The following is a 17159-nucleotide window of genomic DNA, read 5'->3' as shown; positions in this document are numbered from 1 at the left end:
AAATTGATATCTACAGGCGTATACAATTGCATTTATTGTATAAAGACAAGACAACAGCTTGGGTAACTGGTCAAAATCAGACTTTCATCTTCAGGTAGAAAAAATGGGTTTTACAACAGGGTTTTAACTACTGGACTCAATGAACACCAATCACAAAGGAATAAAAAAAAAAACCCTGCACATAAACTACTCAAGAGTGGCAAAATATTCTTAATCAAAAAACTGGATCAACTCTTAAATACTACAGTATCAACACCAACAACTATAAAAAAATGTTTCATGTTTGAAGTCTATTGTAGTAAATAAAATGTGCTCACTCGGTAACTGAAAAATAAAGAGCAAGACAGAGGAAGGGGAGGTGGAGGTAAAAAGCATGCATTTTGTTCTTTGTTAAGCTTCTCAAAACAAGCAGAATTATTCAGCCTTTGCTTAAAAGTTTTCCTGCCTTGTCACTTTTTCCCACTATGATTCCTAGAAATATACAATTTACTCTTCAACCTGTAGCAAATGTGGAGTTTGCAGTTCAACAAACATCCACATTCAATGCATAATAGATAACATTCATTAAATGTTTTGATACCTATCATCTACCAACCCACAGTCACTGCTTAGAGTAAGACTTCATTCAGTAGAAAAATGAAAAGACATCAAACTGTATTCAGTTTATGTGTACATTAATTGGTGAGGAATGAAGCTACTGTGTTAAACCAGACAGAGACAGTTATGATTGGGGACTTTGTGTGAGACTGTACAAAATCGATTTTGCTGCAGAGGTCAGAGTGTCTAGGACACAGGCGGATGCAGGTAAAGATGCAGGGCGAGGTTACTGGGAACCAGAGGATGAGCCTTGACTGCCCTGTCCAGGGTAGCTGCCGTACTGGCTGTAATACTGGTTCCACTGGTTCTGGTTCTGGTAGTACTGCTGCCACTGCTGAGCGTACTGTAGGCAGAAACAGAAAGCAAAGACGGGTGAGGACATGTTGGCGGTACTCATGCACGACAGATCATTTTCAGTATGCATACCACATTAAACATTATTCTTTTAGAAGTCTGAAGCCCTCTTTGTCCTTACAGGTTTTCATTACAGCCAACTAGGTTTTAACAGAATCACCTTCAACATCACTTTTAGTTGATTTTTTAAAATATTCTTTATTAATCTCTGAGGGAAATTCTGGTTTTCTGGCTTCTCACACACACAGGCCAAAAGACGCAAACGTGCACAATCAGGAGCTGTGGACATGCATTAGTGGAGAGATGTCAGAGTGGGGCTGCTACACAGGGAGCGCACCAGAGCATTGGGGGCCTCAAGGGGAACCTCAGCAGTACTCTGCAAGTTCCCTGGCGCCTCTCCAGCTACCACACCAACTTCCACATTATGGTCTGCTTGAACCAGCCACCCTCCGGTTCCCAACCCAGGTCCCAGTCCCTACAGACTGTGTGTAAAAGTCAGGGACAAAGCGTTTCATTAGTCGTGGATTACCTGCTGATATTGCTGGTTGTAGCTCTGTTGTGTCTGCTGAGTTTGCTGCGTCTGTTGTGGCTGCTGTGGCTGTGGCTGTTGCTGGTGGTGGTTGTACGTCTGTGCAGTGGTAGGTGTCTGGCTGTAGCTCTGGCTGTATCCTGGATACTGACTGTAGTTGCTGTAGTAGTTTTGATTGTAGCTGCCCTGGTTGTATCCTTGACTGTAGGTCTGGCTGTAGCCCTGGAGATACAGCAAGAAGAAGATGATTAAACATTTACATTTAGTTACTCTAAAATTACATTTATAATTTGATATAATATAATCAGTACCTGGTTATATCCTCCTTTGTTGTAAGGAGCTGGGCGATTGTAGCTTCCTGCTGACGGCTGGCTGCGGTTGTATCCACCGCGGGAATCAGAGCCTCCTTCACGGTAGCTGCTACCCCAACGGCTCTGGTTGTAGCTGCCGCGATTGTAGCCTAATACATGCACAAAATAGAAGTTCAAGTTTCTTTTCATGCGTCTATCTTTGTTTTATGCTGATAAACAAATTGTAGTTTCTCTTTCATCTTCTCACAGGAAAAAATATATCAATAGCTGTTTTCACAAAAGCACAAATTTCTAGAGAATTTCAGGAGGACTGCCCCTGAAATCCTCCTGATCTTGTTGTTTACACTTGCAACTCTCAGGGGGGGGGGGGACTATTTCTGTTGGACAACGACGGGAGGAAGTCAAAATCCGGATTGAAATTGAAACTCAATTAACTGCACAGCACAGGGAATTAACAACACCCCCCCTCCCAATACAGAAAAAATAAAATCCCAGGGAGCTGGCGGGAGAAACTCCAGCTTAAGTCAGAGTGAAAACATTTTCAGAAGTTTTGTGCGAAGTGTGAAAAAGGCTTTGGTGACACAGTACAGCTTTATATGATTAAGATGTAAGTTGACTGCTGCACTCACCTCCTCTGTATCCACTGCCTCCATCTCCGCTGCGGTTTTGGTAGCCACCACGAGACCCGTCCCGGTTGTCGTAACGCTGGACGGTTCCACTACCGCGGCCGCGGAACCCGCCCTGCCTGTTGTCAAAGCGTTTCTCAGGGGGCGGGCCAGCCTTGCGACCCTCCTCATTGTACTGCTTCAGCAGGGTTTCAGCCTCGTCATGTTGCAGCTCAATGTACGTCACTGCCTCCAGGAAGTCGCAAGCCTCAGGGATAGTAAAGTTGGCTTGAAGAGTGACAGAGGTGACCACAGGAGGAGGAGGAGGAGGAGGAGGAGAGTGACAGCCCATCCAGCAAGAGATGGGTGGAGGAAGAGAAAAGGAGAGAGAGAGAAATGGAGGGGTAGGGGGTTGTAGTGAAGACCAGAGCAGTCACACCACCGAAAGACAAAATGAAAAAACAGTTAGTACCATACAGGGAAATTGGAAATCATAGAGAAATTAAAAGCAGATTGATGAAGCAGATGGCAGGGTATAGGGAACAAACATCACCTCCAGGACAACATGGAGGAAAAATTTGTTTAAGCAGACAAAGGAGAGGGAGAAGTTCAGTAGAGGTGGGAGGGGGACAAAAAGGACAACTAGAAGGTTGGTGAGAAGAGGAAACGGCACTGCAAACCAAGGGCGGCTGACGTCAAGTTTCTTTTTACAAATTGAACTTTATTTAACTTTAGCGTGCGACAGATTCTTAAGTTCGATATTTTGGAAACACGTACTCTTACGAAAAATTGGGAAATATTGACTTCTCTATTACATGACCCGTCAAGCCAAAGTCTTAGTTTGCAGTGCATTAGAGGTAAGCCGTATGGAAAGTGGCAGATAGAGGGCAAAAATAAGGAAGAATCAAATTCATGTGGACTGTTTAAAAAAAAAAAAAAAAATGTCCAGGTCTGATATCTGGCCAAAGCCAATGATGAGGGAAGGGGGGAGGGGGCATCTTCCAAGTTTGATTTTAGAGACAACACATAGAAAAGTAAAAAGTAGATCTGGTGTTTTATTTGTTGTTTCCACAGCATTCCTACCTTTCATTTCTAAAACAGCATGATCGGGCACATCCTTCCCCTGCTCATTGGTTTGCTTTAATGTTCGTTCTTTAAAATCCTCGTCCGTGGGACAAATTACAATAGCCTTGCGTTGAAAACCTTCAAAAGGACGCATTTTTCGTCTCCTTGCTGATCCATATACATTTGTCTAGCAATGGTGACAAGAAAGAAGTAGAAGCTTGTTTGTTATTGTTTACTTGTAATGGCTTTCCACTGGAAGGAAGCTGGAACCCTGTAATAATGAAGTGAGAGAGGTTTGGCTCTGATGTCAGTCTACGCTTTTACTCAGGTTCTAATGGCCTCTCGTCACTCCACAGACTTACCTCTTACTGTGCGCGTCCAGTGCCCACTGACCGCTGCTAAAAGTTATTTGAGGACACGGGGGGGGGACCCAACAAACATTTCACTGACTAAACAGTACTTGCGCTCAGGTACACAACAACCTTTTTCCCCTATGAATGTCTGATATACATGTTCAACTTCAAAGTATTCCAGTGGTTTTAAACACCAGCGTCATGCAGTGACGATGTACTACTTGTCAGTGTAGTTCAGAACGACTTGGACGTATCGTGTGAGCAATAGCTGATGTAGAATGTGTGTGCACCATCTGAGTCTGACATCTATCATCTATGTCCACGCAGCCTAAAAGTCGATCCTGCTTAGTAACAACATAGAAGAAGAAATGGATTTAGCTGATCAGTTAACGTTCTTACAGAATATCAGTAGACCTTCTTTATCATGTAAATATAGAAACTACAATGAGAGCAAAAATACAAACTTCAGGCTGCCACTAGCGATCACTTTTTAAAACTATCGCGACACAGGAATTCTGAATGGTTAAATAATAGTGAAAATATAAGATCTTTTGTTTCTTCTCGTGTAATGATTGAGTAAGTTGCCCGAGTATTTGTCATTGCTAGCGCAGTTGTTGACTTTAAACATTTAAAATGATTAATTCTACCCCAGTGTATCGAAGCTATACTCATAGTTATCTTTAATTAGATCTTTCTTCAACAATGCAACAGTTCAATAAAGCTTTAAATCCCTATCTTTGAGTTATTGCCCTACTCTTTCTATAAAGTCATGCATGCGTGTGTATTCATGTGCCGCATCTTAAAGAAACTGGAAGAATTTAAGTGTTTCAGTTGTTTTTTTAGTTTGCATTTCATAACATGATCTCCTAAAAAATACTCTCAGATAACAATTCAAACTGAGACAGATCTACAGCTCAAATAAGCAGATGACAGAAAAGAAATCAGCACCACGTTGTGCCATTGAGGAGTCACCAACATCAGCTGTTTCGCACGCTTGACCACTGAAGAACAGCGCTCTGATGGGGCAGTTAACGCATTGTACCAACTTCAAACCAACACTTCTCTTTAACAGTAACCAATGATTTGTACACAAACTGACAGAAAAGAACAATACACTCCACCCTTTTCCCTATTAGTGTTTCATTAACTTCACTTCCATAACAATGATTATGATGAAAGGGTTAAAGGATTATTTTCCTGGAACTTTAACTTTAGTAATGTCATATTTCAATGTTTCCCTGACGCATTGCACTTCTTTGTCCTGGAAAACAACTGAGCTGTTCAAAGTCACCTGTTTCTTTTCAAACTGATTCAATGTACAATATAATTAGAAACGGTCCAAATCCTCCACACACTATCCTTCCAATTAGCAACTATGAAATCAACATTAATCTCTAAACTGTTCAGCGCAGTTTCTCTTCCCCAACCGCCTCATGTTCAGCACTTCTTAGCTGTAGCAAAATCAACGTCACACACCGATCATCTACAAGAGCATGCTACATCAAAAAAGACGCCTCGCTTTTCTGACGGGTCCCCCAACTCTTACCTGGACTTACCTCGTCTTCATAAAGACTCTAGTCCCAGTCAAGACAACAACAGACAGATATAACCTACCTGTACATACTCACAGTGTCCAAAGAAAACCAAGAAAGCCAACAGACCCACCTACCTTTTTTTCACATTTCCTCAGAATCTGAAAATCTAAAACTGTTAGTCATTACTTACCTTCAATGTCAATTAATAAAAAAACACACTCAAAAGTTCCATGTATCTCACTTAAAAATAGCTTTTATAAAGCCATCAACTCTGTCTTATTAAATTAGCAACAGAAGGTTTTTTTCTTACTCACCAGTCAGAGCTTACTTGTTTCTCAACATCTTAACATAGTCATGGTTTACTTGTACATTGTTGAAATTCACAAGACAAACAATACTGTATTATGACAAAAAAATATAGCAAGTGCAAATATACTGAGTGATGAAAACATGATATATTCTGTCACTTATGAGAGCCATTAATCATTTTCTTATTACAATTCAAGACAAGCAAGTGACAAGAGGGTGTTCAATGCTTCTTCTACTCTATAATACACAGAGCCCCCCTGAAAGATAAATAAATAGTCCATTAGAGAGAGTGATTATCAGGGCACATTGACTGACTGTGGCGAGAATATGAGAAGAGTGTGGGTAAGAGGGGCAGTACCTGATCTAGGATGTAGTTGCGTCTCTTGCGAGCAGCGATCTCAATCAGCCGGTTCAGACACTGGGTGGCCTGCTGAATCAGAACATCCCAGCGCCCGGAGTAGTTCTTCTGGCGACGCAGGCCCATCACCTGAGGAACAAATCGTCCAGTAAGACAATGAAGGGTCAAAACAAACGTGTGAACTATGTTTGGTTTGCGGTCTGGTGTTAAAAAAAAAAAAAACCCACCTTCATCTTGTCCATGATTGCATTGGTGCCCAAGATGTTGTACTTCTTTTCAGGGTTCGCCTCTGCATGCTTTGTGGCCCAGGTTGTCTTTCCGCAGGCAGGCAGGCCAACCATCATCAAGATCTGAAACAACAAAGGAAGATCAGTTTATTTTACTAACTTAATCTGGTTTTATTGTAATCAACCAAAATGTATTTCACCTTGGACATATATGTCATCTCTTTAAATTCAACAACTTAATTAAGCTCAATATGTTTTTCTGTTTTCATCTATTTCTTGACTATTTACAATCACCATGTTTGGCATAAACTAAGTTTACTAAAAAGGGATTGACATGCTTTCTCATTTTGGTCTGCATGTGTGGTGCTTCCAATGGTAATAACAACTTCATTTTTTGCACAAAACGACCACATACTTTTCTGTAGTTATAAGAACCTTCCTACCTCGCAATCAGATTTGGTTGCAGGTCCCTTAGTCCCTCTGATTTTGTCTTCCATCTCAAGATTGTGGATGTAGGTGTATCCCTCTGGTGGGGGGAAGTAGGGCTGCGGCTTCTGTCCGAAGTTGAACTCAACAGCACAATTCTTCACCAGGACATGAGGGAACAGGGCACGGCCTGCCAGTGCCTCCTTTGTTGTCCGGAAAGCAACACCCAACGAAACTCCATTTTTTGAGTAGGCCATCTCCACCTCGTCTCCGCTGTCGAAGTCCTAAAATCAAATAATTCATAAGAGAAGAAAAACCCATTATATTAATTGTATTTTTCCCCCATCTTAATTTACAACAACTATGGCATCCAATCCCTGAAATTAATGTTCACACAATAGCTCCTCAAAGTCTATGCAGCTGTATGAAACCTGCTTACCAAATCAATTTTTTGCTGGTTACTTTTCTGGCAACAACATGGACAGAAAACTACAACAACTATACCAAATTCTGACCATAAATATTTGTAAGAAACACAAAACTTATTACAAATTAATCACATTGACTCCACATAGTAAGTGCTTTGTAATACAATATGATGAAATATTTAATAATCCAAATGATACTTAATGTTATAAGAACACGATACATTCAACTTCTAGATTGAGTACTCACAATGTAACAGCCGATGACATCGTTTTCACCAAACTTCTCACCAAAGTCTGCAAACTTGCAGTCAGAGGATTTCTTTCCTGTTCCACCATACCCAAAAGAAAAGGCCTCCTCACCTAAAAGATGACAGAACGAAATGTAATCTTTCAATCGCAGCATTTACCTTCTTGTTTACACGTCGCCTAATGTTTTGGAGAACTGCTCCTCTCACCAAGCTGAGTGCTGCAGTGGTTCAGAGACCATCCAATTCTGACCACATGGGGATCGGGCTCACTACTAGGCAGGTGCTTTACAGGAATTTCCTCATTTAGCTGAAGAGCAGAGGAAGAATTAGATCAAAATCATGCATAGATGCTGTCAGAGAATCTGCAGTTGGAAAGTCATTGTAGTACCAGTGTCACACTCAAATTTTAAGTGATTGCAAGTTAACAAGAAATCCAAAAACAAAGGGTCTGCTCATGAATAGTGTCAGAAATAAAACTTTTGTGTCTCTTGTTAACAAAGTACAGATTATTTAGTTATTGGATGTTTCACCAGACAAATACACCAGCTCTGACAGAAAACTAAGCACTTGTTTACGTTTTATTTATCGTATTATTTGAAGAAAATGTCTGCCATGGAGAATTAAATAAATTCATTACCTTCATCTCAAAACACACACGACCCTGGGTGACACCATGTGAAGCTCGCGCTCCGGCCCAAAGGTAAGCGAAGCCTTCGATGGTCAGTGGATAACCACTGTAGCGATCTCTGGACACTTTGAAGTGCAGATCACAGTTGTCTGAAGAAAGAAAACAAAAACACAGAAAATTTATCAGTTTTTGTTTTCTGTTATTTCAGTTCCAGCGTTTTAACTGGATTAATTAATTAATTACAAGCATGAATTATATTGAAACCACTTACATGTATCAATCGTAACAAGAGTGTCATCTATGTTCTCCTCTTCATCTTCAGCGGGGGGTTGTGGAGTGCGGGATCTGTACAATATCAGCAGAGTATGAGGTTAACAGGCGCTCTCATTGACAGAATGTATACAACTAGAAAATTAAGGGCTGTTCAATATCACCATGGCTCTGTTGGTAAATTGTACATGTGCTTATTTAGAGAACCAAATACAAGTCCAATACAATACAACAGATCTTCTGGTGAGAAGATTACCTCTTGTCTTCGCGATGCTCATAGTAACCATAGGCTCTGCTCTCCTCGTATGGTCTCTTGCGGCTGTTTCCACCCTTGTCAGACTCAGCTTTCACTTGCTCAGCCTTTACGGCATCTTGCTCCTGCTGTTGTTCCGCTTCAGGGCTATCCTGCCTTTCCTGTTCGTCACTAGCAGCCTCCGCTTCATCCTCCATTTTCACCTCCACTTTGACTTCTAAAGTGATAAAAGAAAAATGACAATGAGCTCCATGTTCAGTTAGAAGAGCTTTACAAATCGAAGTTAATCAAACGGGGGAAAGCGTGCACAAAATGCCCCTGCAGACAAAGCTTTTCATGTACAGAGCAGGTTGTGTTGAAAATTACCTGGTATGTTTTGAAGGTTCTGCTCTGGCTCTGGCTCGGGCTCAGGCTCTTCCACAGGCTTAGTTTCCTCCTCAGACATGTGTTCGGCTTTGTTTACATCAACATCTGCTGTGAAGTCAGGCATGCTGTGTCCCGAATCTGAAGTTGGACGGCTTTCATAAGGCTCGCCTTCTGCTTCCTCGTCCTCGTAGTAACCACCAGAGTCTCTACCCTCATCTTCCTCTTGAAGAACATCGTCCTCACCATCTTCTTCCGCTTCTGCATCTTGTTCCACTTCGGCATCTGGTTCCACTTCACCTTCGCCTTCATCCGCATCATCACCAGAGTCCTCAGCAGCTTCTGTAATGGAAAGGGAGATCCAATAAGAAAACAAAACGCAGAATTATATTACTTGAAATATTATTTTTATTTACAGAAACTTATAACAATGTTTAATATCCCAGAGCTGTGGACAAACTCCTCAACCCAACAAAACAAAACAGAAGTCACACTCACAAAAAATAATCAAACCGACCTTCTATATTTGTTAAACACCAATTTTTTTCACAAAAATTTAAATCTGGAAAGTGAACTACACATTCTTAATTCAATGGCACAAGTCTTCCACAAATTAACCCATTTTACCGAAATACACCTGTTCTTTATGTTTGTCCTTACCTTTGGTTTTTTAGACACACCTGTCCCCTTAGTTCATACCGGCTCTCTCTAGTTTCAAAAAACCTCTGAATACTGTTCGGAAGCAAATGATTGTGTGCCTTGTACATTATCCGAGCAGTTTTTAGATCTACTAGATCGCTGAATTTTAAAGCCTGTATGTTAATAAATAGTGTGTTAGTTGGTTCGTAATAATCAGATCTATTTACAATTCTTATAACTTTTTTTCTGTAGCATGGAAATGGGATGAATGTTGGTTTTGTATGTGTTTCCCCATACCCCCATATTCACTGAACAGCAATTGCTCTGGCCACTTTTTTTGCATACTTCTCTCTCGTATCACCACAAATATATATTTTGTTGTTGTTGTTTTTGTAAACGCTGCAGTTTAAAAGTACACTCAGTTTACTGCACATTGCACAAGTTTACTTTTTCTTTAAATTTTATTTTATTTACCATTTTGTTTTGTACCTTTGCACAATTTAGAATTTATTACTGTAAATATTATTTATCTTATTTTGGTTGTATTGCACCGTGGGACGGAGACAAACACAATTTCGATTAATTTTCATATCTGATTTATTTGCTCATTTCAGTGTTTGGTTACAACACCATAATACACAACAACAAAATATTTTCTCATAATACTGAAACACTGTTCATGAGCAAACAGGAGCAGGAAGAAGAAAACTTATAATACCTGCTCCCCCTTTTCCTAATAACACAAGATACTGTTTAACAGAATAAGATGTTGTAACCTGTTGTTTTCTCTTTCTTTCTTTCACAAAACAAAAAGTAGATTAAAAAAATATAGAAACAATCAAATACAATCAGTTAACTCAATACATTCATAATTTCCCAGAAACTTTTCTTTATACATTCTTTTAAATTGAATGATAGTTGAGCAGCTTTTTAAATGATTATCGAGATAATTCCCTAATTTAACTCCATTTACTGAAATACACATTTGTTTTAATGTAGTACGTGCAGATGGACTTTTAAAAATTAAATCTCCATCTATGATCCTCCTCATTAGATGTAAACACAAACAACTTCTGTACATTCAACTGCATGTCTGGCATATTTTTAAATTGACAATAAAGTTGACTTAAGATTGCTGCTAAGGAAGTTTCGTTGTGTCCTTGTATACAATAATAATAAAGATTATATGGTTAAATATGGTGATTAAATGCAGAAGCCATCATTGACCCTTCAGAGATCAAACACATATAATCAAAATCCTGCAGAGCAGTTAAATATTTAATTAAAGTATGCATCAATAAGGCTTACCCTGTTGCTCTTCTGCATCCTCTACATCCTCGTCTTCTTCGTTCTCTGGGGTTTCCTGATAGTATGCATCCTCCTGGTCCCCTTGCTCAGTCGCATCAGTGTTAGTTTCAGCCTCCAGAGCAGTTTTCAGCCTCTCCACCAGATCTGCCTTCAGGCCTTTGGTGTCCAGGCCGCGGCGCTGCAGCTCCTCTTTTAGTTCGTTCACTTTCAGTTTCTTTACGTCAACACTCATCGTGTGTTTTTTGGTGTTTGTTTCAGTTTTCCGATGTTGCTACCTAAACAAAAAGTAAAACAAAGTCAGCAGGGGACATCTTACAACATTGCGCCTCACTGTTTAAAAATCGATACCCGATGGCGGCAGATCGTCTCAGCCCGTCTAATGCTACATTAGCATGTTAGCTTTGCTACAAGCGCTGGGTGCACACTGACTGCACACATGCATTTATATGTTCACACTAACTATCTTTGAAGTGCTTTATTCTGAGTTAAAAACTGCACACGTCTACAAAAATGATCGCAAAACATGCTTGCAGCTTGAATATGCGTGAAGTTGTTTACCTCAAGTTGCCGCTGTGTTGCTAGCCGTGTTAGCCTTGGGTGAGCTAACGTCGCTACAACCGATAGAGAAGTAACTTTTGCACAACTTAGCGTGGCTGTACACACGCTGCAAACATTACTCTGTGTTTTATACCGTCCCTGTGGCGTTTGTAATGTTTGCTCGGTGTGTAAGTTGTGATGCAAAATAAAGAATAAATAAAGTTGAGGCCTACCTCTTCTCTCGCGAGTTGCGCGGGTCAGTTGTGATAGAAGATAGGAAGAGTGAATGAATGAGTGCTGCCCCCTGGTGTCGTCATCGAGAGCGAAACCTAAAACCGGAAGTCGAGAAGACCACACAAAATAAGACTGGCAGCAGTTTCAAAATAATTACACATTTACGCCGATATGCACGTGTAATAAATTATTCATAAATTATTCTGGATTTAAACTGGGTAGATCAATATTGTACAATATAACATTATCTTTGGTTTTTTTTCGTTTTTTTTAATTTATTTTATTAAACCGATACATTTACAGAACAGGAAATACATACAAAACATTAGGGATTTTCACCAGGCACAGAAATTAGAATTTTTTTTATTTATTAATTTGAGCCTATATTTAACCTTTTAAAAATAGTGTTTGTGTTAGCGGCTTCCTTGCTTGCAATTATGTTTATCATTTTTAATTTTATTATTTAACCTTTATTTAACCAGATTGAGATTAGGATCTCTTTCACAAGGGTAACCTGGCCCATTGACGCAATTCTTGTAGAAAACGTGGAAAGTTTGGAGTCTGTCCACTTTTTCTGTGTATGATTAATTTTCCTATCATCAGAATCAGCTGTAAAAAAAAAAAAGGTTGTTTCCTCGTCTTCAAATTAAATGAAAACTTATTTTTCCTGTAAATCAATCATTTGTCCTGTTGTTCTCCTTATATAGGCTAATGTTGAACAGCAGCCCAAAGTATTTTAGTGTATGTACATAGATTCAACAAATGATGGGATGTTTCTTACTCAAGTCCACAAAAAAAAGAGTATTCAGTATAAGATGCAAATCTTTCAATTTTTTTTTGTGGGATACATTTTATGCAAAATTTTGAATGGAACATAATTTGTTTATATGCTGAATTTAGCACCAACAAACCAGACCTTATCATACGACCTAAAATGAGGACTTTCATAGTTCTCACAAGTCTTGTAGACTGTAAAAAATTAAAGGATTAACTATGACAATAATCAGGTTTCAATAAGAAGAAAGTATTATAATTTAATTTTTTGTGAAATATGACACGAACTCTATAAACAGACTTCAAATAATTTTATTTTACACAACTCCTTTACAGCTTTCATCACATCCAATGTACATGAACCAGAAAAGAGATTTACAGTTCTAATGCAACTTGAAATGTCCCAAGACTGAATCCAACCAGAGTTCTTCTTTTAACCTAAAGTCGCTTACAATTGATAGCAATAGCCTACAGCAGTGAATTAAGTAAGGATTAAGTAAGTTATTAATGTCCATGGCGACCACTGATATAATGACAATCAAATTTTCTGGAGCATTTTATAAAATATATTTTCTTTAAAGTCACCATCGCCCTTTACTGTAAATCTTTATGTACAGTGAACTTTATAATCAACATGCAGGATCAGCCACAGAAATACACTATGAATATCATAGCATTCCCCCTTTACAACTATTTGCTCAAAACTTGAGCTAATTACAGCACTCAAATCCACAATACACAGATATGCTTGTATCAACCTCAACCACCCAGTTGTACGGGCAGGAGAAAGTGTGTGAAGCAGGGAGTTATCAGCCTTGCCATATAGCAAAGAACAAATGTAGATCATTTATTGGTGGGAACAGGAAACGATAGCAGTTGCCTGTTCATCTCTCTCAGTTGAGCATCTAAAGTCTCTGTTGTTAGTGTTAGTTCTGCTATATTAGTCTGTAGGCCTGTGATGGTTTCGGTCAGCTCCTCTTCTTTGCGGCGAGAGTTAGCAGCTTGCCTGCTGTACTCCAGCACCATACATCCACCGCCAACAAGGAAGATGATCGCCTCTCCCAGCAACTCCGCACCCAGCTCTGCAGCCGCATCTTCATTCAGCGGCTTAATGGTGGAACCCCGAAAGCCCATGATCCGCATCTTTGTTCTCATCTCAATCCAATGATAAACTGTGAGGACAAAGAACATGCAGAGCACAGCATCACTCAGGCTTTGCTTCAATATGATTAAGAGTGTTGCTCGCAGTTTCTTCATGCCTACAGAGATTTTTAAAAGGAAACTGTCTTCACATTTAATCCATGAGGTCAAACTTTTGCATATTTAAAATATATTTTGTTTTCCATCAACTCACTCATTTCACTCCATTTTTAATAGATCAATGTCTGTTTCATTTAGCTGATAGAGGGTTAACATTCTCAGTCTTTCTATTGTATGCATGTGTCTAAGTGTGTGTGTGAATACGTGTACAGGTTACTGTATATGTGTTTATATTTAATTTTGTTTTGAAATTGTGTAATTCGATTTGTTTAGTTGTTTTATTTGTCTCTTAAGAGGTGAGGTCCCTTGTATAAGCCTGTTATGTTTTTGTTAATCCTATTTTGATGTATTCTTATATGTGTGCTAATAAATAAATAAATAAATAAATAAAATGAGCAGGTGAACAGTAAAATAAATATGAGAAGAATGCAATGTGATTCATTTGTTTACATATATTATGTATGCAACGCACGCTAAACCTCTTAATCACATTTTTGTTGCCCTTATTTAGTAGTCGAATGCCACTAAAAGGTACTAACTACTATTACCACAATTTCACAGTTTGGGATCAATAAAGTAAAACTATCTATATATCTATTAAGAATTAATATTTAAATGTTTGCACGTTTTGTCCGGTGCAGCTGGAAGAAATGACAGTGTGTTTGCTGGTGGTTGGTATTTAGTGCATTATCTCAGTTACTGCAAATTGTTCCAGCAGATGTATGCACTGTCAATGATATATATTTATAATCTGGTACAGAAAAGGTGAGTCAATCAAGAGTTAAATGCTTATTTGAATGATCACATATCCCTTTAATTTGTCCTAATAGAAGGTTTTGTGTTTGAAAATGGAAAGATTGGCTCACCTTTACATTTACTATTGTGTTTTTTTCCCCTTATGGAGACTTAATTAAGTAAATCTTCTGAAAATGAATCGAGGAAGAAGGATTTTATTTAGTGAAGCCTAATAAACACATGTAGGCTAGTTATTATGATACCGAAAGAGCTCTAGCTTTCTTCCAATATGGAAGGTTTTCTTTTAACAAACAGGAACAATTTATGTCCCCAAACAACAGTCATCAAATATTATATCTGTTATTTTCCGGTGTTATAATCTGGACAGGAGAGGGGGCCACAACAATTCACCCCGCTGTCAAGCTAAAACTACAACCTGCTCAATGACAGGAAAGACCCGCCCTCTTTCGAACCTGCCGGGCTACGATTGGTCGACAGGATAAAAGCATGAAAAGTATTGGACATGCGGTTCTGATAAACGCAATCTCATTGGTAGTTGTGGCCGTCCTCGGTTATCCATGGGTCGGCTGTCTGACACTGAAATCTAGCGGTCACTCATCGCTTTTAACTCGGTTACTCACACTGTGCCGGCGGCAAGCAGACGTAATTTTTAAAGAATTCGCTCCTCCGGGCTCCCGCTTTTATTCGGTTCGCCAAAGGCTTGCTCATCTGCCTCACTCCAAGGTAGAGGAGCTTGGCGATTGGGAAGGCACCGACCACCATCTTTGCGGAAATACTTCACCACCACCGTACGGCGGAGCACGTTGACGTTCAGGCTACGTGATGACGTTTAATAATTGACGGACTCAATAAAGCCCGCCCCCTCGTAAATAAAATATAACCAGGTCAATGTTTCACAGTAGTTTGCTCACTTTTTTGACAACTTTTAAGCGTTTCCAGTGATCCTACGAATACACTGAAAACTCAAAAGTGGTCAATTAGTTTCTACAATCAGTTATATTGTGATATTGTTCCTGGATATGAGATTAATCTTTTGTTTTATTCAAATTTGATTGAACCAGTAACACCAGCATTATTCTGCCCTACAAAGCCAAAGTGCATTATCTACACTTTTTGTGAAATTCACTTTTTTGCACAAATCGTAAGTGCAGTATCTGCTCTTCAACCTGTGAGAGTTTCATAGTTCTACTGCTTCATTTCCCAGAGATATTGTTTTTTTTTTAGTTACGCAGTATTTATAAAATACACTGTGAAACCAAGGCTGCAGTAAGTGACACTTACTGCAGCCTTGGTTTCACCATGAAGATGGTGTCAGATACTGCAGTTTGAGTTGGTTTCACCATGAAGAAGGTGTCAGATACTGCAGTTTGAGTTGGTTTCACCATGAAGATGGTGTCAGATACTGTAGTTTGAGTTGGTTTCACCATGAAGATGGTGTCAGATACTGCAGTTTGAGTTGGTTTCACCATGAAGATGGTGTCAGATACTGCAGTTTGAGTTGGTTTCACCATGAAGAAGGTGTCAGATACTGCAGTTTGCCTTAGTTTTAGGACCAACCAGGATACTCAATGTAAACACACTCAATTTTATCAGAACCGGGGAGGTGTAATGTAATGGGTAAAAATATGCAGAAAAGGAAGATATGTAAAGCAAAGATGTGAAAATACTTCAGTTACTTTTGATACTACATGTTTTAAAACGATTCAATCACTCTTATGTTACAAGCCAAAAGTACCTGAGCTAAAAAAACAACAACACTACAGATCTTAAAGTAATACTTTTATCGAACGACTGCTGCATGTGAAAAAGAGAGAACAGTCGTGGTTTCCGTTTATTGAGTACTTTTGAAGTCTCAAAAAGAGGCAAAAGTTATGTTTATATCTCTCACGGAGTACATTTTGGTAATTGATGCCCAGGCCAATAAAACTGTTAGAAAATTAAATGTGTGTCATGTGTCTCGTCAATGCATTCATGTGTTGCATTCAGTGTTAATTAATTAATTAATTGATTTTAATCAATTGTTCAGTTCATATGAATAGTTGCTCACATACCCAAACATACAGGCCTGTAACTGTAAGATTTTGTTTATAACATGAAAATACATTTTAATCTGATCTATCAAATACTTAAATAAAATAGGAAACAAAACAAATTAGTAGGAAAGAATATGCATCTTGTTTGTCTACTAAATTACATTAAAACCCATTAACAATTGTTAACAAGATTATCATATATACTGATCACATAAACATCTACCACCAGAGGCGATTCTATAGAGTCAGTTGGGGCCCCAGGCAAAATTTATTGGGGGGCCCTCCAACTAGGGCTCAGCAGGGCAATGAGAGTGAATGCTGTCAGATGGGGCCCCATAGGGAGGTTTCCTACTGCCCCAAGCAGCACCTCTACCACAAACAATTTCCCAAAAGAGTATCACTTATACAATACATCAGAGGCATCGTAGATACAGCTGGCCTATTCTGAAAATATAGCCTACGTCACATCATGCAGAAGGGAACAGCTCGTTGTACACTGTAGTTCATATTTAAAATATACAGTTCATAGTTTGTAAAAGTGGTCATAATCATGCATATAGGCCTACAAGTTTTTCCTAATGGCCTAAATATTGTGAATATTAAATATGGTCTAGCCTAATTGTAAATAAATACAATGTATTTTTGTTGATATTTTATTAAATATAGATTACTTTGATACTTAATTATGGAAGCCCATTTCCGCCAGTTAAAAAAATAAAAATAAAAATAATAAAGTCATAATAATGAGATAAGTCAAAA

The 17159-nt window shown here is 38.9% G+C and overlaps 2 protein-coding genes across 2 annotated transcripts; both read right to left on the bottom strand.

Annotated features, from left to right (window-relative positions):
* Positions 1 to 11: 11 nt before the first annotated feature.
* Positions 12 to 11656, bottom strand: hnrnpul1 (heterogeneous nuclear ribonucleoprotein U-like 1). The gene is made up of 16 exons (XM_061047109.1): positions 11577 to 11656; positions 10807 to 11081; positions 8863 to 9201; positions 8500 to 8713; positions 8245 to 8318; positions 7983 to 8122; positions 7553 to 7652; positions 7345 to 7457; positions 6687 to 6953; positions 6244 to 6366; positions 6017 to 6145; positions 3480 to 3648; positions 2421 to 2684; positions 1792 to 1940; positions 1481 to 1702; positions 12 to 940 (listed from the first exon to the last, which is right to left on the bottom strand). Exons 2-16 carry the CDS (start codon positions 11036 to 11038, stop codon positions 824 to 826), a joined length of 2652 nt encoding a protein of 883 aa, XP_060903092.1. The 5' UTR covers positions 11039 to 11081; positions 11577 to 11656; the 3' UTR covers positions 12 to 823.
* Positions 11657 to 12647: 991 nt separating this feature from the next.
* On the bottom strand, positions 12648 to 15164 carry opa3 (outer mitochondrial membrane lipid metabolism regulator OPA3). The gene is made up of 2 exons (XM_061047108.1): positions 14988 to 15164; positions 12648 to 13523 (listed from the first exon to the last, which is right to left on the bottom strand). The coding sequence occupies exons 1-2, from the start codon at positions 15127 to 15129 to the stop codon at positions 13195 to 13197; spliced, it is 471 nt and encodes a 156-aa protein (XP_060903091.1). The 5' UTR covers positions 15130 to 15164; the 3' UTR covers positions 12648 to 13194.
* Between the last annotated feature and the right edge of the window lie 1995 nt (positions 15165 to 17159).

Source organism: Labrus mixtus, chromosome 9 (genome assembly GCF_963584025.1).
Source record: "Labrus mixtus chromosome 9, fLabMix1.1, whole genome shotgun sequence".
NCBI lineage: Eukaryota > Metazoa > Chordata > Actinopteri > Labriformes > Labridae > Labrus > Labrus mixtus.
Note: the sequence above shows the minus strand (reverse complement) of the source record. Positions and strands in the feature narration are given on the sequence as shown.

Excerpts from the sequence above, each read along its gene's own strand:
- hnrnpul1 (XM_061047109.1), bottom strand. The coding sequence starts at position 11,038 with ATGAGTGTTGACGTAAAGAAACTGAAAGTGAACGAACTAAAAGAGGAG. Across the intron at positions 7,653-7,982 it reads GTGTGTGTTTTGAGATGAAG|CTAAATGAGGAAATTCCTGT; the intron begins GTAATGAATTTA and ends TCTGCTCTTCAG. Across the intron at positions 6,367-6,686 it reads CAACCAAATCTGATTGCGAG|ATCTTGATGATGGTTGGCCT; the intron begins GTAGGAAGGTTC and ends TTGTTGTTTCAG.
- opa3 (XM_061047108.1), bottom strand. The coding sequence starts at position 15,129 with ATGGTGGTCGGTGCCTTCCCAATCGCCAAGCTCCTCTACCTTGGAGTG. Across the intron at positions 13,524-14,987 it reads CTGCTTGCCGCCGGCACAGT|TTTATCATTGGATTGAGATG; the intron begins GTGAGTAACCGA and ends TTGTCCTCACAG.